This window comes from Equus caballus, chromosome 2 (genome assembly GCF_041296265.1).
Source record: "Equus caballus isolate H_3958 breed thoroughbred chromosome 2, TB-T2T, whole genome shotgun sequence".
NCBI lineage: Eukaryota > Metazoa > Chordata > Mammalia > Perissodactyla > Equidae > Equus > Equus caballus.
The window spans coordinates 57,541,558-57,563,933 of NC_091685.1; the positions used below are offsets into that span (position 1 = coordinate 57,541,558).

General features: G+C 39.4%; 1 protein-coding gene across 8 annotated transcripts in view; it reads left to right on the forward strand.

Annotated features, from left to right (window-relative positions):
* Positions 1-1,356: 1,356 nt before the first annotated feature.
* Positions 1,357-22,376, forward strand: part of PPP3CC (protein phosphatase 3 catalytic subunit gamma) — a 97,781-nt gene continuing 76,761 nt past the window's right edge. For 4 of the 8 annotated variants that reach the window (XM_023636143.2, XM_023636146.2, XM_070261255.1 and 1 more), the window contains exon 1: positions 1,363-1,738. In XM_023636143.2, coding sequence (XP_023491911.1) covers positions 1,690-1,738 — 49 coding nt within the window. In that variant the 5' untranslated portion in view covers positions 1,363-1,689. Of the gene's footprint in view, positions 1,827-22,376 lie in introns of all 8 variants that reach the window. The other 4 variants (XM_070261253.1, XM_070261254.1, XM_023636147.2 and 1 more) reach the window with 3 other exon arrangements.

Sequence of the window (22,376 nt, forward strand, 5' to 3'; positions counted from 1 at the left end):
TTTAGCATCCACTATGACGCACGGACCAATTTAATTCTGACCTTTAATTTGCTCTGTTTGATAGAAATGTGGGGCTCATTACTTTTTAAATAAAAAACTTCCTCAAGATATCCGAACAATTCTCTTGGGTGGAAGCCTTAAGTCAAGACCTAAGAAAACAGAATCAAATTCTATTCAGCTCCTAGAGTGGTCTTCAGCCTGCTGGGGTTGCTATGAATGGCCTTGGTCAGAACTCCAAGGCAAGATTCAAGGCCTCCCTCGGGCGCACATCCCCGCACCTCCTCCCAATCCTGAGTCCACGTTAATGAAGATCTTAAACATTTTTATAGCTGGGAGCCGTCCGACGGAACGTTCCGCTGCGATGGGAACGTGCATCCTACCACGTCCACTAAGGTAGCCACTAGCCACAGGTAGTGAGCGCTTGAAATGCGGCTAGTGCACTTGAAGAATGAATATGTAAATCTTTCATTTAATTTAAATGTACATAGCCACATAGGAATTCTTATTGGCCACCGCAGTAACTGTTAAGACCGGCTTGCCCATAATTTGCGTACACTTCCCTGGGTCTCAGCTTCAATATTCCGTTATCGTTGCTGACATCAAAATACCTCTGACCTTGCCAGGCACTACCCTTGGCGAGGGAGGGCAGGCGTGGTAAGACAGCCGGCATTCTGGGCCTACGGTTTACTGAGGGCAAAGTCCTGCACCTGAGCCAGGGTCGGCCTGTCCACAGGCGCGAGCAGCGGCCCCGCCAAGCCGGCCTGGCCCGGGGCCTCCCTGGAGCGGCCGCCCCTGTCTCCCGGCCCACGGCCGGCGCGCCCGCCGAGGGTCTTACCCGCCCGCCTCGGGAGCGGGGCCCGCCTCGTGCCCTGGCGGCTGGACGCGAACGTCCGTCTACGGCCCCAGCCGCACGCAACAAGCGCGAGAAGGTGGCGGGGCCGCGGCGGACGCGGGAGCGCGGCCAGGCTGACGGCCGCGGCGAGGGACGGGGTCTGCAGGGCGGGGTTTGCAGGGCAGGCTCTGCACGCTGGCCCGGGGGCTCGCGGCTCCACACCGCGGCTGCTGGGACACCAGATGCGGCTGCTTCGCCTCGGGGCCGCCGGGAGGGGCGACCGGCCCGGCGCGGCAGGCCGCAGACGACGAGGCAGCCGCAGGCACGGCCGCTCGCTGACAAGGGAAAACGGGCTGTCGGAGCCGAAGGCGGGGGAAGCGCGCGTGCACAGATGGCGGCCGCGCGGCCGAGGGGCTCCGTCGGGAGCGGGAGGCCGGGATCGGCGGCCGCGCCGGCCGCCAGCGGGGTCGCGCGCTGGGCCTCGGCGCGGCGGCGGCGGCGGCGGCGGCGGCGGCGGCGGCGGCGGCTGCGCGCGGGCCGCTGGGAAGTTGGGGGAGTGCCGGCGGGGGCGCGCGCGCGCGCACGGCCGGGCGGCGAGGAGCCCCGGTTGCCTCCCTGAGCGGCGGGCGCGGGCGCTCCCGATTCCGCGCCTCCCGGGCTAGAGACCACGGGGCCCGCACCGTGTCCGTGAGGCTTGAGGCCGGGCTGCCGCTGCCGCCTCGGTCGGGTGTCTGCGCCGCCCGAGGGAGCTGGGGCCGCGGCACCGCGGGCCGAGCGCCCGGGGAGCTGAGGCCGCTGGAGGCGAGGGCGGAGGAGCGCGTCTGGCGTCTCCGGGGCCGGAGCAGGCCGAGGGGACCATGTCCGGGAGGAACGTCCACCTCTCCACCACCGAACGCGTCATTAAAGGTGCCAGGCGGGCCGGGCCTTCCTCGTCGACCCGCGGGAAACGGCCCTCGGCCGGGCAGCGGCTCGGGGACGGAGAGAGGGAGCCGAGGTGGGGGAGGCAGGAGGGCGGCGGGGACCCAGGCTGCGCCCGTCCCGGACGAGGACTTGGTGGGGTGTGCGAGAGGGGCGGGGGTCCCGCGGGGGCCCCGGGCGTCTTCTGCGGCGCCTACACCCTGGAGATTGCCACTTGACCTCCCGTCGTGGCGGACTTTAAGGTGGGGTGGGGATTTCTTCCCCACCGTCCAAAAAGGCCTGATGCCCGTCTTTTTAAAAGGAACGATTCCTCTTTTCTAGTCTCTTAACTGGGGAAGCCATCCAGGGGGATGCGGGCAGGGAGTTAGTAGACTTCCAAGTCAGCTCTTCTGCCGCTCCCCTCCTTCAGGACCAGCTCTTTCTCGCCCCTCCCCCACAGTTTTCTAGGACATATACCACGTACCTTTTGGCCCACTTTCTCCCGATCGTCACAGTTCACTGCTGTTATTAAAAGAAACAATATGGTGAAACAAATACAAACAAATCCATTTTATGTTGGGATTTACAGATCTCTTGACGTGATGCTGGTGATTTATTTTCCTTTTGGCCGTAAGGACTTGGAGAATGATGTTTTCTGATTCAGATGTCCAACATAAACTAAAGATGTTCCTTACTAATACCTATGGGGTTTTACATTGTGACTGTTTCTGCCCTTAAACCAAGAATACCGGTTTAAACATACCCGCTAGTTTCTGTGCTGCTTTTGTTCAGCCATAGGAGACTTACGTACAACTCTTCTGAGTTTTAACGATTGGTTTGAAAGCAGTATTTTATAAGAAGGAAGTAAGCCTAGACCAGGTGTGTTAGTGGCCTTTGGGTAAAGGGCTTAGCCGTAAGTCGGGAAAACTATTAAAATACTTTTATTTTTTCATTTTGGTAGTTAGAACGAGAAAGGAAACTAAGATTGGTGACAAGAATACTTTTTTTTTAAGTGGAAAAGCCTATTGAATGTTAAATGAAGGGGGAGAATTTTAGTGTTTAACTTCGCTATTTGCCCCCTAAAAATTTCAAGCATCATAAATGTTGATTGTCTGCACTATGTAATTTTAGTGTGTAACTTAGTTTTTTCCCTTTGAAAAGTTAGCACCATAATTGTGGACCATAAATGTTGACTATCTACACTATATAATATTTAGTAAATATACATAATGGGATTTTTGAGCTTTATCTACTGAGCATTTGTCTGTTGTCATTAGAGATTCAAGTGGATTGCTCATATGACAGACACTTAACCCTTTAACTGGTAAATTATTTTGATCATTTTAATATTAGTCTTTATGTGTCTAACACATAAAGAGTATATAACCCTCTTCTAAGATTCAGAATATACTAAACATAACCTTTTTTGATAAATCAAGGTCATCATTATCTACATTAATTTCTGTCCTGTGCTATTAACACGGCCGGTGCATTCTGCTGTATGAGGGTGTTGGCAGTTTTCTCCTGTACTGAAATGAGTCCTCACTGCTATGCCAGTTTAATGCTTTTGTCTGTTTTTAGCTTATCTCCTCCAGTACTGTTCTCTGTCAAAATATGCTTTTTTTTTTTTTTTTAAAGATTGGCACCTGAGCTAACAACTGTTGCCAATCTTCTTTTTTTTTCTCCCTTCCCTCCCTCAATCCCCCTAGTATGTAGTTGTATATTTTAGTTGTGGGTCCTTCCAGCTGTGGCATGTGGGACGCCGCTTCAGCATGGCCTGATGAGTGGTGTCATCATGTCTGTGCCCGGGATCCGAACTGGCAGAACCCTGGGCTGCCAAAGCAGAGCTTGCAAACTTAACCACTCGGCCACGCCAGCCCCAAAATGTGCTCTTTTAATCTGCCACTTCTAAACTGAAGTAAGCAGGGAACTAGATGAACGAAAACTGTGTCAAGTCAGAGTAAACAGGATCTGAGTGAAGCTTAGTGGCAGTCCTCAGACCGTCACAACTCTCAAATTCTGATCTCCATTGTAGCATGTGATTTCCACCATAGCCTACCATAAGGTATAAAGGAAATTTTAAAATGACCCTTTGAGACCCTTGAACATAGAAGTAAACTAAAATAAAACGTGGTTAAAATGCAGGTGCTGGCTTATTGCTAGACATGCTCACAGTTAAGTGAACACCCTCATGGTCTGGATGGTTCACATTTTTTTTCCGGTGAAATTATAAATTACTGCATGTTATATACTTAAAAGATTACACTTAGGGCCTGGCCCCGTGGCTAAGCGGTTAAGTTCATGTGCTCTGCTTTCAGCCGCCCAGGGTTTTGCCTGTTGGGATCCTGGACGCGGACCTAGCACCGCTCATCAGGCCATGCTGAGGCGGCGTCCCACATGCCACAACTAGAAGGACCCACAACTAAAATACGCAACTATGTCCTGGGGGGCTTTGGGCAGAAAGAAAAAAAAATGATCGGCAACAGATGTTAGCTCAGGTGCCAATCTTTAAAAAAAAACCGCAAACAATTTGAAAAAAAGATTACACTTAAATAAATGAAACTTAAATGATTTCAAGCCCTTAGAATGAGTGGATTTATCTCGTATTTAAAAACTTTAGCATAAGAATGTGACCACAGCAATTTTGGCTTCTTGGTGACTTATGTTGCTTTTTCTCTGGGTTTTCCAGAGTTTAAAATAGTTGAAGGTTGTTCTGAGAGAGTAAGGGTCACTGTATATATAGCTAAGGTCCATTGTATTGGGTAATAAATCCTGACCTGATGTTATCTTGTCTGGCTGGAGTTGTCTGCATTTATTCACAGCTGAAAATCTTTTTCAGAGGTTAGACCACACCCCAGTTATTTTTGCTTCTGTCATTTCCTGTTAACTTTAAAGTCTACTTAATTGTTTTGTTTGAGCAAATCTTGGAGAAAAGTCGGTGAGTGGATAAACTGATTTGTATTTTAGGTGTCCTTTAAACTGCAGCTTTCCTAAAATGAAGAGAAACTGGACTGCTTGTCAGAAAACCTAGATTTTACTCCTGCTCCTGGAGCTTATTTGTCGCCTTGCCTGTTTTTTTCTTAATCTTGCCTTTTTACTTAAACTCTTTTTTTTTTTTTGCTTCAATAATCTCATCTGTCAAATAGGGTTATTAATCCCTTCTTTGTCCAGCATCCAAGCTAACATAAGGAATGTGAAAAGCTTAAGACAGGGTAGTAGTATGAAACATAATAGTAGTTTGATAAATAGATCAGTTACTAAAAGTGATTCATAGAGAAATCATTAACATTTGAAAAATAGCAGAATTAGAAAGTATGTAAATTATAACATAGGTTGGGAAACTGTTCCCAGTCAGGAAAACACCTTTTCTACAGTATAAAGGATATCTGGGTGGAATCCCAAGGGTAACAATGTGAAGAGACCAGTACAGTCTGTCTAGTACTTCCCTGACAGCTGGTTTCTTCTCTAGCAGTTGAAGGTGTTTATTTTATGTTTAAAAATATAAAAATTCTTATGATTTCACTCATTCATTAAATATTTATGGAGAGCCATCTGCACTGTAGGCCAATAGGTGCTCATTTGTTTCTTCTTCCTTTCAAGAGTAGCATTTCGGTGAGCCTCTGGAACAGTCCATGTGCACTGGGGCATCACGGCTGGTATCTGGACTATAAAACTAGAAACTCAAATAATTGAATGGCGAAGTTTTCAGCTTGATTTTTTTTGCCCCTGGTTTCCAAGTTTCTTTTTCTGTTTGAGGGAATTTTTTTTCTTTGACAGTAATTTTTATAAAAAGAGTTTATTCCTCTGGGCTGAATCTTTTAGGAAGCCCCAAGAAAATTTCGCTAGGAATTACATGATAGATATGGAGAATCTGTTGTCTGAGTTTGTTATTTGGTGGCCAAATAGGATTTAACGGAAAAGTCAGACTTCTTTTCAGTAAGATACTGATACAGCTCTCCCATTCTCTTGGAATTCACATCTATTGTACATGCACAGAATGTCCTTTGTCATTTGTAGCACACATTGGAGACTACTGAGTTTTTAATACCTGGCACTGGGAATAGTGTAACTATGGCTTTCTTAAGAGATTTTAAGAAGAGTAGTATAGACAAAAATTGCTATTTCCACAAGTATGTCCTGAACCCCAAGCCCTGTGCTCTCACTACCATGGCCTGGCTTCGTTTTCTGGCAAGGGAACCACACCGCCCGTCTGTCGGTTGTCATAATGTGGCAGCTGCATGTTGCTGTGCTGCTGAAATTTATGCCTCTGGTATTTCAAACACCAGCAGGGTCACTCGTGGGACAAGTTTCAGCAGAAAGCTTCATAGACTAAGATAGACTAGGAAGAAGGACCAGGCCACCCACTTCCGAAAAAACTGGTCATGAAAACCCTATGAATAGCGATGGGGCATTGTCTGATAGAGTGCCAGAAGATGGGAGGATGGCGCAAAAAGGACCAGGCATGCTGTACACAGGGTCACTAGGGGTCAGAATTGACTCACTGGCACTGACAACAAACCCTGAACCTCACTTGAGTCTCTGATACTTATGGCTCATTTATTTCCACAGCTCTTGTCCCCTCTTCCCCTTTCTCATATTATCAGAAATGGATTTACCAAGGGTTAAAAAATTTTTTCTTCTGGGGCCAGCCCGGGGGCGCAGCAGCCAAGTGTGCACGTTGAGCTTCGGCGGCCTGGGTTCCCCGGTTTGGATCCTGGGTGCAGACATGGCACCGTGTGGCAAGCCATGCTGTGGCAGGCATCCCACATATAAAGTAGGGGAAGATGGGTACGGATGTTAGCTCAGGGCCAGTCTTCCTCAGCAAAAAGAGGAGGATGGATTGGCAGCAGATGTTAGCTTGGGGCTAATCTTCCTCGGGAAAAAAAAAAATTTTTTTTCTCTTAAATATAAGCTTAACCCTGATAATTACAAAATTTGAAAGGCTGAAAGGGAAGAAAACAAAGACTTCATATTCTTTCCCTCCATAAGCAACTGCTCTTAATACTTTTTTGTATGTTTCCACCTACTGGTATATTTTGAATTCAAAGGAAAATGGATCACATATATTGAAGCTTTCATTATGCAAATATTTATAATAAACATAAATTTTAACATAAATATTGTTTATTTTTGTTTTTTTGGGGGGGGGGTTTGCTAAGGAAGATTAGCCCTGAGCTAACATCTGTGTTGCCCTGTGTCTACTTTGTCTGTGGGTCGCGGCCACAGCACGGCTGACAAGTGATGTAGGTGTGTACCCGGGATCCGACCTGGTGAACCTGGGCCGCTGAAGTAGAAAGTGCCCAACTTAACCCCTATACCTGGGGCTGGCCCCATAAATATTGTAATTTTACCTAAATTCTTTCATGATGGTTTCAGTCAGCATGAAAATGGGTTGAAAGTGCTTATGTTCATATTTTGGTCCTTTATATTTTCAATCAATTGATACAATACCAACTCAGAAGAAACATTTTCAAGTATAAATATTCAATGTGAACGGGTCATATAGTGTGTATCTCCTAAGTTTATCAACAGTATTTGTTTAAGTTATGCTTAGTTTAACCTTTGTAATTAACAAGCTGCCAAACTATTTAAACATTGGAAATCGATGCTATTTGAGATTCATACATCTGAGTGAAAGTCTCAAACCTTGGAAAGGACATCTTTTTTTTTTTAAAGATTTTATTTTTTCCTTTTTCTCCCTCAAGCCCCCTGGTACATAGTTGTATATTCTTAGTTGTGGGTCCTTCTAGTTGTGGCATGTGGGATGCTGCCTCAGCATGGCTTGATGAGTGGTGCCATGTCGGTGCCCAGGATTCAAACTGGCGAAACACTGGACTGCGGCAACGGTGCGCGCAAACTTAACCACTCCGCCACAGGGCCGGCCCCAAAAAGGACGTCTTAAGTTAAACACTTAATTCTTTTTTGAGCAGGAATAAGGTATTCTTTTTTACCTGTATGTTAATGGTTATGATTTGAAGCCTTATTTATATCAGACATTTGGTAATAAAGCTTTCTTCCATAAAGTAACATATTATCACATTTTACTATAAAGTAAGAAAAAAAATGTTATTGGATCATTTCAGAGAAAAATGCTAACTACTCATTTCTTAAAGTGAATTAAAGAATTAATTAACCTTTTCCCAAGCAGTATTTAGTAATAAAAGTAGAATATCTTTCCATTAAAGTGACATTTTGGGAAAAAGCTAATTTTTAGACATGTCTCTGAGAGAGAAAATCATTCAGTGAATTCTGGTATTTGTAGTCACTTGGGGGCTTTGTTACTGCTTAATTGCTAAAGGACTAATGGAAATAAAGTGGTGTCTCTTCTTCGTTTCATCCTTTCGTGCAGTCATTAATAGAATATAACACTCTTTTGGAGTTTTCAAAGAGTTAAATTTTAGCTGCATTTTTTTTTTCAAGGATTGGCACCTGGGCTAACAACTCTTGCCAATCTTTTTTTTTTTTTTCTCTGCTTTATCTCCCCAAACCCCCCCTGTACACAGTTGTATATCTTAGTTGCATGTCCTTCTAGTTGTGGGATGTGGGACCCCGCCTCAACGTGGCCTGACGAGCAGTGCCATGTCTGCGCCCAGGATCCGAACCCTGGGCCGCTGCAGCGGAGCGTGCCAACTTAACCACTCGGCCACGGAGCCGGCCCCTTTAGCTGCATTTTAAAGTGCAAAACTGAAGTCTAAAAAATTTCAACCCAACCTAATCAGCCTAAGTCATATCTGACTTAGTTATCTTTATAATCCACCTAATTATTCAGGGGTATTTGGAGAGAACTTTTGGTTCCCTATATTCAGTTTCATTTTGTTGGCAAATTAGATTTTTATCATGAGATCTTTTAATTTCTTGAGTCTTTGTTTATTATTAGAAGAAGGTATAGCTTGGTAACCAGGATCTCTAGATTGGGTGATAGAAAGATATGCTGTATAAGCTGGCCAAGGCAGTGTATATCTTTGACGATCATTATTAGATTTATTGAATATTAACAACTCCATGTTTTTGTGCAGTGTCTAGACAATGTCAGCCCAAGAGACTGAAATTCTAAGTGAAAGACTAGGAGATAATTTAAGGATTCATTCAGGAATTCCCTATGTAATACTTGCTAAAAGTGTTCAGCCTGAATCTAGTTATAGTAAACAATCAGACAAATCCAATTTGTGGGACTTTCTGCAAGACACCTGGTCTGAACGCTTCAAAAATGTCAAAGTGATCTAAAAATAAAGAAGCCTGGAGGACTATTCTGGATAAAAGAAGATGAAAGAGAAATGACTGTCAAGTACAGAGCCAATCCTGGATTGGGAAAATAAAAAGCCATAGAGGACATTTTGGGGACAATTGGGGAAATCCGAATATGGAGTATATATTGGATATATCAATGTTAAATAGGTGTTAGGTGTGATGATACGGTAATGTGGTTAAAGGAGAATGTTCTTATTCTTAGGCTATACTTGATGAAGTATTTAGGTTGAGATGTCATGGTGGCTGCAGTTTGCTTCCAGGTGGTTCAGGGAGAAAATTATGTATTTGTCAAGAGGGAAAGCAAAAGTGGCAAAACGTTCATGATGGTGAATATAGGTAAAGAGCAATGAATGTTCATTTTACTATTCTTTCACTTTTTTATAGGATTTCAGTTTTTCAAAATACAAAGTTGGGGAGAGAAAAAAAGTACAATTAAGAAATACCTCAAAACAGCTAGGCTTAGGAAAGGCTACTGTCATATTTGAGAATTCAGTAGTGTCTTAGTGAGAGAAAGCTAAAAAGAAGAAAGTGAATTTTAAAGTATATTATAGCTGATGTGAATTGGAGGCAACTGGTTTAGCAGAAAACGGTTTGTTTCAGCTATTGGGGCTTGGAAAACATGCAGAACTAAGGATGGAGAAGCAGAGTTTGCCTGACTGAGTGGAGAGGATGAGTGAACTAGGAGTGTCAGAGGATTGAAAGAGGTAAAATGAAGAAAGGAAGAGGAAGTGGGATGGCTGACAACTGCCAGGGAAATTGACCGTGATTCCATTAGGGGGACAGCAAGATTATTTTGAAGGCTGTGTGTTTAAAAAAACCCAAAGCTTAATCAGCTTATAAACATAATCCAGAATTATGGAAATTTCAGACATTATGAAAATAGATATTGTGAAAAGTGAGACAGTGTTGTTTGAGTTTTATTGGAGAGATTGAAGTGAAAAGGTGGTAGAGAGATGAAATAAATATTAAAAAGCACTAATAAGTAGAGGAGAGAGAAAGGGTTTTCCAAGTGTATTTCCCATCCCTGTTAATCGCATCACTTACCCATTTAGTCACTGGCTTAGGTGACAAGCCTTGGAGTCAGGCCAGACTTTTTCCTGCCCCTTTCACTTCATATGCAGATCTACCAGACTCAGTCCGTGCACTTTTGCTCTCTACATAACCTTCTACTTCCTCTCCCTCTCTCAGTTCTTGCTTATTTTATTGCAGTAGCCTCTTGCTAGGACTGTTTAATCTAGTCTCCACGCTGCCATCATGATCTGTGAATAATGTCAAGGATCATTCCTGTGCTTGAAATCCTTCATGAGCACTACCTGCCTGTAGGATAAACTCGAACTTTGTTGATGTATGGTTCCCTTCGTGCTAAATCTCTGACCTTGCATTACTTTCTTCTCCTCATTTCACGCCCCCATTCCCAAACCTACTCTCCTACCACTTGTAGTTCCCTAGAGTGCCATGTTGTTTAGTACCTGTGAACAGGCTCTTTTCATTGCTTCTGTGTAGAATCTTGTCCCCCACCTTGCCTGGCACCTATTCATTGGTCTTTCAAGATTTAGCCAAGAAGACATCAGAGAAGCTTTTTCTCCTTTACTCGGAGGCTGTATAGAGTAACGGTTTTTGAACATGGCCTTCGAAGTCAGACATACCTGGATTCAAATTCTGCCTCATTTAATATCCGCATGACCTTGGACAAATCACTTAACCGTGTTTTACCTCAGTTCCCCTGTCTGAGGAAGAGGGATAATAAAACCTAGTTTACAGGGTAGTTGTAAGGATTAAATAAGCTCCACGAGTGTGGTGATGGCACACAGTAAGTGCTCAGATACACGTTAGCTGCTGTCATCATCAGGAGAAGGGTTAGGTGTTGCCTGTGTGCTCCCATGAGCAAATCTCATTGCTGTACAAATTTCTTTAAATGTTTTTATGTTCTTTATTCACGCTAAACTGTTCTCTTCAAGGGCAAGAACTACGTTTTCTTAATGCTGAATTCAGTGCTTAGCACATAAGTGCTTAGTGAATGTTTAAGTAAGTGAAAGCATAAGAAGTTTATTTTGTAGAAGGCCGTGCGGGAGAGCACACAGGCTCTGCTAATTCCTGGCTTTGAGACTTTTGTTGTTTTCCTTGCTTCAAGTTTAAAATGGGAGATAGCAGTACCTGCCTCAGAATTTAAAGATTGCATTTCATATTGTATGTCGAGTGCTTAGCATAGTGCCCATAGTAAGTGCTTAATAAATGTTAGCTGTTCTTTATTAAAGGAGTAAATCTTGAATCCTGGTCAGATTTGACAGCAGATCTATTCAACTTTAAGTGGCATATGTGAAATGAAGGTTTAAGAGTGTCGTATTTTATATTTTCCAACCTTAGACTCCTTAGCTTTTAAACGGATTTAAACCTAAAATGGTTAAAAAGAAAAATGGTGAAAATTTCCTTTTCTGTAGTATAGATAGGATTTTGGAAATCGTGTACTTATAAACAAATATTTGATGAATTCCTACTACAAGCAACATGTTTCTGGTTATACTTAGAAGCTTAAATGCTGTCTTGAAAAGTACTTAGTATAGCGTATAATAGCCTCCCAAAAATGTAACAGAAAATTAGAGCTATGGAGCTTCCTATGACTAATACCACTGGGAAGAGCAGATGACTAAACCGTAGACTATATCTGGTATGAAATATTTGCTCCCTCACTGTATAAATTGATAATCCTTTCAAATTTAAACTTTGTTGATCAGTGGCCTAAAGAGATAAGACTTATTTTGTGTGTATGCCTAGGTACGTTTTGTCCTTGTGACCTAAGACTCTGTCGAGGTTTAAAAATAAAATATGATAGTTTTAATGAATGGCCAGAGTAATAATTAAAAGTAATTGGTGGATTTATTCATGAAAGCAAGTTGTGTATTTTTGACTGTTGTGAACTGTTTTATTGAAAACATTTGATGTCACTATAACATTATTGTTTCTGTCCGACTATCACTGATAATGGTTTTTAATTAATTGGTTGTAGGAGGGCCAGTTCCTAATACTTTTAAAGTGAGTTCTGTGACCATCAAAGAAAAGAGGGAATGAACTCAAAGAGCCATTTCAGATCATTGAAATAAAGTTATTTGTTCTAGTAGGTTATGAAAGGATCTGAAAGGTACATAGGACTTTCAGTAATAATGTTTAGTATAACCTCTTTGGCAGTGTTTAACTGGTTCATGATTGGAAAGGCAGGTGAGTAGATTAGGAAATAAGTCTGCAAAAGTAGGGCAGGCTTGCTGGCTTAAAATAGGAATGAAAGCAGGGTTATTTGTAGTGAACAGAGATAGCTATTTAGGTAAATCCTAGTGTCCCACGAGGGTAAGACCACACAATAATCTAAAAATAATAGCTTATACTAGGCCAATAAGTTTTAAGGTTTATCTTTCATACTTACTGCAGGATTAAAGTGGTCATCACCAATGTAGCCTTTCTCTTTTATGCAGATCTGCATCAGATGTTAGGTATATTTACCTAAAAATAGGTATCATTTATGTAGTGGATGTATATTGTGACAGTATATTGAATTGAACTTGACTGTGAAAAGGCTGCAGAATTTCTTCAGTGTGCTTTAGAAACTTAGTTTAAAAAATTTATTAAATTTTTATTCTGAAAATTATGGATACGTAGAATATTGCAAAGAAATGTACAGGAAGTTCTATACCCCCTCCCCTAGGTCCCTCTGCTCCACAGTGTCATTATCCCATGTGACCACAGTACTATACAAAAACCAGGAAATTGACATTGGCACGATCCGTAGAGCTGATTTGTTTCACCAGTTACACACAGACTTGCGTGTGTGTGTGTTTGTGTATATAGCTCTATGTGGTTTCACATGTGTAGCGTCACATCACTACCATCACAATCAAGATACTCAGCTGTACCGTTACAAGACTCTTGTGTTACTACCCTTTATAGCCACACCCATCCCCTGCCCCACCAGAAACTCAATTTTATAGTTTGGTTATTGTTTTGAATCATGCACACCTTGTTTGGTTAGAGTTTTTGCTTCTGAGTTGGAAGCACTGTAAAAGAATTTTTATTGAAATACAGATAGGGGCCAGCCCCGTGGCCAGTGGTTAAGTTCCTGCGTTCCCCTTTGGTGGCCCAGGGTTTCCCTGGTTCGGAACCTGGGCGCGGACATGGCACTGCTCATCAGGCCATGCTGAAGCAGCGTCCCACATGCCACAACTAGAAGGACCCACAACTAAAAATATATAACTATGGGGGCTGGCACCATGGCCGAGCGGTTAAGTTCGCGCGCTCTGCTGCAGGCAGCCCAGTGTTTCGTTAGTTCGAATCCTGGGCGCGGACATGGCACTGCTCATCAGACTACGCTGAGGCAGCGTCCCACATGCCACAACTAGAAGAACCCACAACGAAGAATACACAACTATGTACCCGGGGGCTTTGGGGAGAAAAAGGAAAAAATAAAATCTTTAAAAAAAAAAATATATATATATAACTATGTACTGGGGGAAGTTGGGGAGAAGAGGCAGAAAAAAAAAAAGGTCGGCAACAGTTGTTAACTCAGGTGCCAATCTTTAAAAAAAAAAATTTGAAATACAGATAATTTGACTGCAACTGACTCATGGTAAAAGCTGGGTTAACATGTTAGCAACTTGGGAGCACTAAAACCTTTCTTAGATGAATGTGTATAGGCTTAAAATGATGATTCTCAACTCTGGTTACCAACCAGAATCACCTGTAGAGCTTAAAAAAAAGGTGAAGAAAAAGTGGATACCTTGGCTGCACTCCAGATAAATCTGGAAAGCAATGTTGAGTATACAAATGCAGTTTTCAAAGGGATATACAGTATGATACCATTTATGTAAAAATTTTAAATATGCTATATTGTGTATGGGTATATTTGTAACAAAATTATATACACGTGGGAAGGATAAACAGCTGCCTAGAGGTACTGATCGCCTCTGGAGAGGAAGGGTAGGATGCAGGCTGTCTTCAGCGCCATCCGTAACAGTTCAGTTCTTAAAAAGTGTTGGAAACAAATATGGCAGACAAGACTTTAGGTAGGGACAGGGGTGTTTGGAGTATTTGTGTTATTTCCTATGCCATTTCATATAAAATTATTTTCTGAAATATTTCATTTAAAATATCCATACATACAGTATATTACATATGTGTCTGGAATCTTCTCTTTTTTCGCTTTTAGTATACCTTTTATTTATTGTATTTTGGTGCCAAGAGTGAGTGCTGCTATAACAAATACCTAAAAATGTGGAAGTGGCTTTGGAACTTCCAGAAGACCTAGCTCAAGTCTCAGTTTTCTGATCCTCTTCCTTGATTTCTGTAGCCATCACTGACACCCTCTTTATAATCTTCCATACTTACGTCTGTGTCCTACAGTATATTGCCTAACTGTTCTGTTTGTATTATGTCTTGTTTTATTTGGGTTATTTTGTCTGCTTCAATAAAACATAAAAGTCTTCAAGGTAGAGTCTATTGTTAAAATTGTGTAATCTACACATTACATACACAGTGTGAGCATGTAGTAGGTGCCAGATAAATATTGAAGTGTTTAACTTAGAATATAATTGCTTCCCTAGTATTTTTTAATTTATCTCAAAGAATCCTTCCAGCTCTTTGTCTTCTATAGATTTCAGAACTCAGGTTTTGACAAGTATGATTATTACCCAAGATTCTAGGAAGGCTAGCTATGGAAACTTAGATCTATTCAGTTGTTGAATGTTTGTTTTTCAGTTAGTAACACAACTTTTCAGCCTTTAAAAGGATGACATTGGACAGTTGGATTTGAATTGTAAACCTCCCCAACTGGTGGTGTTGGAGATGAAGCTGAAATGTCACAGTTTCATCAAGAAACGGGAGGACTTGGTGATTGTACACACAGTCTTTCCTACCTCTTATTATTAGGAAAAGAGAAAGGTCTAATTGTAGTCAATGAATTTCTTCAGTGTTTTCTGCTTTTACATCAAATTAAGGAAGTCAGCAACGATAAGTAGAATGATAAAAGAATAAAATGTTTTATTATTATGAAGCACAATGCAGTCTTAGTATGTGACATTGTATGTTTCATATATTGAAGTTGATGCCAAAAAGATCAATTTAGTGATTCATTATTATTTTTTAAAATCTCTGTTCTCTTTTAAGATAGAGCTACAAGTTTCTTACTGTTCTTTATGTAATCCAAGTGTGAAGTATTTGTTGTTAACAATATTGAAGTCATGAAGTTTTGGAATGATTTTGCATGTCTGTATGAGAATTAGAGTGGATTCAAGAGGACCACTAATAATCACTTCACTGTCACTCACTTTATTATGTGTTTTGGTTTGTGTGTGAAAGAGATGGTTGTAGCTAATCTATCTAGAATTGTATAAAATCCTTTTGTTTCCATGAGAGTATGTCTTGTATATAAATGTTATTTGTTCTGTGTTGTGCCTATGTGGTTGTCATTTGGACTTAAACTTTAGTGGCCTCTCTGAGAAATTATTTTCATTCTAAGCTATTTTATATTACTTTGATTTGTTTATTAAGAAAAAGCGTGAGAGATTATTTGGTAAATTCATACAGCAAGAGAGGACAAGAGCTTAGTCTCTCGAATCAACTGACCTGGGGTCAAACTTGAGCTCCTCCACTTACTAGTTGTGAGATCTTAGACAAATTTTCTAGCTTCCCTAAACCTTGGTTTCCACATCTGTCAAATGAGGAGAATACTACTTCACAGAGTGTTATTAGGTTAAATGAGAAAACATGTAAAACTCAGCCTAATGCCTGTTCTGTAGTTAGCACACAACCAGTACACATTATGATCACTATTGTTATTGCAGCTTCAATTAAGAAAATGGAAATCTAAAACCTATATTGAAAAGTGTTTTGTAGTTACTGTAGGTTAGACAATTTAGCACAACTTAAATAATTTAGCATCAGAGATTTTAACTAACTTGTATTAGCAAATTGAATGTGTTAATAAAAGGAATATAAACACATTATTACCAGGTAGAGTTTATCCCAAGAATGCAAGGTTTGTTTGACATTTGAAAATCAATCCATGTAATCCACCATATTAACAAAATAAAGGAGAAAACTCACATGATTACTTCAATAAATTTAGAAAAAGCATTTAACAGAAATTCAACACCCATTAGTGATTTAAACAAACTAACAAACCTCTCAGAAAACTAGAAATGGGGGGAACTGCCTCAACTGATGATCATCTATGAAGAACCTGCAGCTAATGTCATACTCAATGGTAAAATATTGAATGCTTTTCCCCTAAGATTAGGAATAAGGAAAGGATGGCTTTTCTTGCCACTTCTGTTCAGCATCATAACTAGTAGTCTTAGCTGTCAAAATAAGGCAAGAAATAGAACTACAAGCATGTATTGCTTAGTGACAAGGATTTTTTCTGAGAAGTACGTCATCAGGTGATTTCCTCATTATGCGAACATCATGGAGTGTTATACAAACATAGATGGTACAGCCTACTACACACCTAGGCTGTGTGGTACTAATCTCATGGGATCACTGTCGTACATACAGTCAGTCGTTGACCAAAGTGTCACCAAAATGCATACAGATTGGAATGTGTCTATTTGCAAATTGCAAGATTGTTTATACAGAAAATCTTAAGTAATCTACAAAATAACCACTAGTAATTGAATTTAGCGAGGTCAAAGGATACAAAGTGAATATATAAAAGTCGATTGTATTTTTATATACTATCCGCAAACAGTTGGGAAATGAAATTTTTAAAAATTTCACTTAGAATATCACCAAAAACCGTAAAATACTTAAGAATAAATTTGACAAAAACATGTAAAATCTCTTCTTTGAAAACCACAGGACATTGCTGAGAGAAATTTAACACCTCAATATAAGGATCCATATTCATGGATCAGAAAATACAATATGTTAAGATGTCTGTACCTCAAACTGATTTATAGCTACAATGCAATCTTAATCAAAATCCTAATAGGATTTTTAAATAGAAATTGGTGAACTGATTCTAAAATTTACATGGAAATGAAAAAAGGCTGAGAATAAACAAAACAATTTTAAGAAGGAAGAACAAAATTGAAGGACTCACACTACCTGAATTCAAGCCTTACTGTAAAACTATAATAAGACAATGTGGTACTAGTGAAGGGGTAGACATATAGATAGAGGGAATGGAAGAGTCCAGAAATAGACCCATACATAAATGGTCAATTGATTTTTGACAAAGCAATTCAGCAGTGAAGAGAAAGACTTTACAACAAATGGTGTTGGAACAACTGGATATCCATATGGAAAAAAATGAAATCTGACACTTACCCTACACAAAAATTAATAATGGATCATAGACCTAAACGTAAAAGTTAGAAACGATTACCATTTTTATAAACATTTTCTGAAAGAAAACTTCTAAAAGAAAAAATAGGAGAAATCATGGTGACCTTGGGGTAGACAGAGTTTTCTTAGGTCACAGAAAGCATACACCATAAAACCTGATTATTGGGCTTCATCAAAATTAAGACCTTTTGTTTTTCTAAATGTGTTTTGTTAAGAAAAGGAAAAGGCAACCGACAGACAGGAAGAAAATGTTCACACTATATGTGTCTTAAAGGATTGGTATCAGCAATATATAAAGAACTTAAAATTCACTAAGAAGACAAACAGCAGAATCAAAAAATGAACAAAAGATTTGAACATACAAGTCGCAAATAAAAATATACAAATGGTCAATAGCATTAAAGAAGTTATCAACATTATTAGCTATTGAGGAAGTGTGAATTTAAACCACAATGAAATACCACCAGACTTGCCGAATACTAATTAGACTGGCTGAAATTAGAAAGAAAATCACCAAGGTTTGACAACGATATGGAGTGACTGGAACTCTCATACACTGCTGGTGGAAATGTAAAGTTGTGTAACTACTTGGGACAGTTATTTGGCAGTTTCTTAATATGTTAATTATACACCTCCCATACTACCCTGGCATTCCACCCCTAGGTATTTACCAAGAGAAGCTGGTGAATAGAAGATTTATTTTCTTCTATGTCAGAAGAAATCTTCTGAAAACAGAAGATTTATACACAAATGTTTATAACAGCTTTAGTCATAATAGCCAAAACCAGGAAATAGTCAACAGGTGAATGGATAACCATAATATGGTGTATCCTCATGATGGAGTACTACTCGGCAATAAAAAGATACAAACCAGTGATGTGTATGCAAAACACGGATGAATCACAAAATCATTATGCTTAGGACAAAAGCAAAGCACAAAAGCCTATATACTGGACAGTTCCGTTTATATAAAACTAGCAAGTACAAATATATCTGTAGTGACAGAAAGCAGATCAGAGATTGCAAGGTGCTGGGGGCAGAGGAGAGAATCTTTTGGGGGTAATGCAAATGTTCTGTGTCTTGATTGTGGTTGTGGTTTGACAAATGCATATGTATGTCAGACTTATCAAATTGCACCCTTTAGTCGATGTGGTTTATTGTACCTAAATAAACCTCAATAAAGCTTATGTTCAAAAAAGAAGCTTTGGAATCTATATCCTAAAATTAATATGAGATTTAGTACAAATGACTTACTTTGGCTAAAACAAGCTTGCAGGTTGATAGGCTCCTGCAAAATTGAACTGAAAGCCTGAAAGAAGGAAATAAACGGAGACTCCCTATGAACTAGGGGTTAGTAGTTTGCTTTAGAAGGATGGCATTTATTTTGAAATATTGCCTGGAGTTGAAATGCCTCTTTTTAAAGGTATGCTTTAGGGAAAAAGTGTTTGCCCTTTATGGCTAGCTTACATATGTGGGTGTATTTTTAGTCATCTTTTATACTTAACTGCAAATCACAGGTAAAGACAGAAAGATGAGCAAAGAATATGTTTATAGATATTTATAAAAAGGTAAATTAAAATGACCACTAAACATATGAGCTTGTAGATGTATGAACAAAGATAATTGTTTCCTTATTACTCGTAATAGCAAAAAGCAAGAGTCAGTTCATTGTTTAATAATAGCAGGCTAGGTGAGTTATCTCCATGCTGCAGACTCGGAAAATTATATTCTAGAAGAAGATTCGTTGATGTGAGACCATTTTAGTGGCTTAATAAAAAATTTAAAAGACACATTACAAGGTTGTCTGTATAGTATAACTGATTATAAAATAATATATTTAAATATTAAAAATACTAGGATATACACCAAAATTTTAATGCTGGTTGTCTTTGGCTGATGGCATTCTGAGAGATTTGTTTCTGTTTTTGTGGTAGTTGTGTTTTGTGCTCTCTGGATTTTTAAAAATTCTTTTGCCTTGAGTGTATAGTATCTTTGCTTTAGAGAAATCTTTCGAGAGAGAAAGTAGTTTGAAGATTAGCAGAAGGTTGATAATTGATACTACATGGGTATTCATTATGCTGTTCTTTCTATTTTTGTAAATTCTATGTTTGAGAATTTCAAAAAAGTTTTAAAATAGCCTGAAAATCTTCACTTTATTTATAGCACTATATAAGCCATATTTACGAGGTTATTTAATGTAAATTTGATTTTAATAAACACACGGTGTAGTTAAAAACTTTTTCACCTTAGATATAAAACTATCACCTCTAACTGCTGGCTGATTTAGATTGAGTTTCCAAATTGGAAGAGATTTTGAATGTTGACAAAAAGATCTGTTGATGATGTATTGGTGACACAGTGGTCTGTAATCTTTCTAACCTTGTAGAAGCAGGTGGTGAATTTACGTCTCTTTACTGTTGAGTGATTCACTTATAATAGAGTTATATATGTTCCTAAATTATAATTTTCTTTCTTTTTGCATAAGTAGTATAACAACATGGTATAAAATTTTTAAAGGTATATAGCAAAAATTCTCCTTTCTATCACTAACTGTGGGCCTCCGGTTCCCTGCCTTGGGCCTGTTAAAGCCCACCACCAGAGACCACCCGGAACACGTCTTCAGTCAAAAATAAGTTACATGTATTTAGCTTGCTGCAGCAAAGAATAACATACACCAGACTAACTGTGGGGCGTCTCAGAAGGAGGGAGTTAGAAGGGAAGATACACAGGGTTTTAGGAGCTGAGGTTAGTCATAGAGTGATTTTAGGGTGGAAGTTAGTGGTCTGGGCAGGGATTGACTAGAACATTTTAATAGATGACTATGACTTGCTGGAACCGTCGCAGGTTTTGTCTTTAGTACACCTGAGATCCTGTGGAGTTACTGTCAGATTGGTGGGTCTATAGCATTGAAATACGATGAGCTGGCGTTAAGAAAGGTTTGAGCTTACATAGTCTGTAGTGCACATTGTGGTTTGGTTTGGTTCAGTTTACCTGTTTTTCAGGTCACAGTGTTTTGCTGAGCATTTGTGAGCAGTTTGTGGTTTCTGTTTCAATTCTCAGTCTCTCCTTCTGACTATTTGTTAACTAAGCCGCAGGATTTACCGTTTAGGGGAAGTGATCAATCAAGATCTGTAGCATTGTTAGATAGGCTGTGAATGTTTATCAAGCTTTTGATGGTAGTAACTTTGACCTTAAAAGCCCCAGGCCATTTTGTTCTTTTTCTCAGACGATCATTTGTTGAATCATCTGGCATGATAATGGCTAACTGAAGCATTTAAGACTTTGGAGATCACACACACATGGCATCTGCAACAGACAAAACCTCAAACAAGAATTATTATTAAAGTTTGAAATAATGTCCCATATATGTATCCCATAGATATTTGGATCCTCCTTTGGTAACCAAGTAATTTTTTCCCCTTTAATTTGGATGTGGATTATTCACCTTTGCCAGTGTCTGAAGAATTAGTCCTATACGTGGTGATTGTTGAAGATAAAGGTCTTGGTAGTAAAAAGAATAAAGGACAGGGTGTTTATTGACAGTGTAGTACCTTGAACTAGGAGAGAGAGAAGAAAATAGCTAAGAGAATAAAGGAGAAAATCATGCCAAGTGCGTGGTAATCAGTGGCTTCTGGCATCTGGGAGGTTGTGTTCTGATGATCTTGGATGTAAAGAGTCTATTCACATTATCTTCTGCTTTTGGACCAAAACAGTTATGGAAATCCTGACTCAGCCACAGTGTCTTCCATAGTTTATTCTCTGTAGTATCAATAGTTAGGAGTACATGATACATACCTTTACAGAAGCTGTTTTGATATGTCTCCACGAGACTCATTCCTGATCTTTCGATTATAGCTGGGAAGTTTAGGTGAATGTAAGGAAGAAGCAGAAACCATTTGTGATGTTAAGCCTACAGTCTTTAGTTAATTTATATTAACCAGCATTATCACAATAGAAGAGAGTGGAATCTTCTATTAAAGTACATAATCAATTTTATAAGGAGTTAATCACTGATTATCCTGAGAGTAAGAAGATGTCAGGAACGGAGAGGACATTGACAAATGTCCAGACCTTTGATTTATCCTATAAAATATATTATGAATTCCACCAAGAAAAGCTTATTTAAACCTAGAGATAAAATCTTTTTGTCGGTAGCTTTTGTGTCAGTCTTTGTATATGAATGTATGTTTCTTTTAACCTGAAAGATACACAAACGTTGAAGCATATTTACTTTTAACACATTTTACTGATCCATGATTAACTTAGAAAGGCTGAACTTCTCTTTTTGTCGGTTTTTTTTTTCTTTTAACCCAATTTTAATGAAGCAAAGAGCTCTCACAATAGTTTTGAGTTAATTAAAAGTTGGAGAATGCAAAACAAAGATAACAATTTCTATAATCCTTTAAAAACATTTTTAATAAAGTGAAAGACCAAATCTTTGTGTTACTTAATGGTCATTTAGTATAAACCCAAAGATATTGTACGTGTGAGAAACATCTTAACAGTTTTATTATTCTGAGTTTGGAGAAGAACAAAATCAAAGAGAATTGTCATATGACAATTCAGAGCTATCTAAAGGTAAGAAATAGTTACAGGCAGTATCTTTAAAAATACAGCAATAAGTGACAGTGATTAATGGGAATGTTAACTTTTTTCCAAAAGTAAGGAACTTAAGAAAAAAAAGATTTATGAGTATGTCAAAAAGCAGAGAGAGTTAACAGAATATTTTCATGATTTAAGGAATGTCTTACCTGGGCACAGAATAACCTTGCTCTTTTAACAGAAAGAAAATCAAATTCTAGTTTAACTCTGTTTATTATTCATGAAAGAATTTGCATTACAAGGATTTATAAGCCTTTATGATATCCCCCAAAAAAATTTGTCAAAAATTTTAACATATTTTATTTTTCCCTTCAAATTCATTTTTGTTGCTATTACAAACCTAGACAAAATGTACTTATTCTCAGACCTTCTACCCTTATAGTATACTGTTGGATATGTCCTTCACTATTTTCTTTCACATTTTGGCACAACCAGCAATTTTTCTTCCAGTTTTATTGAGATATAATGT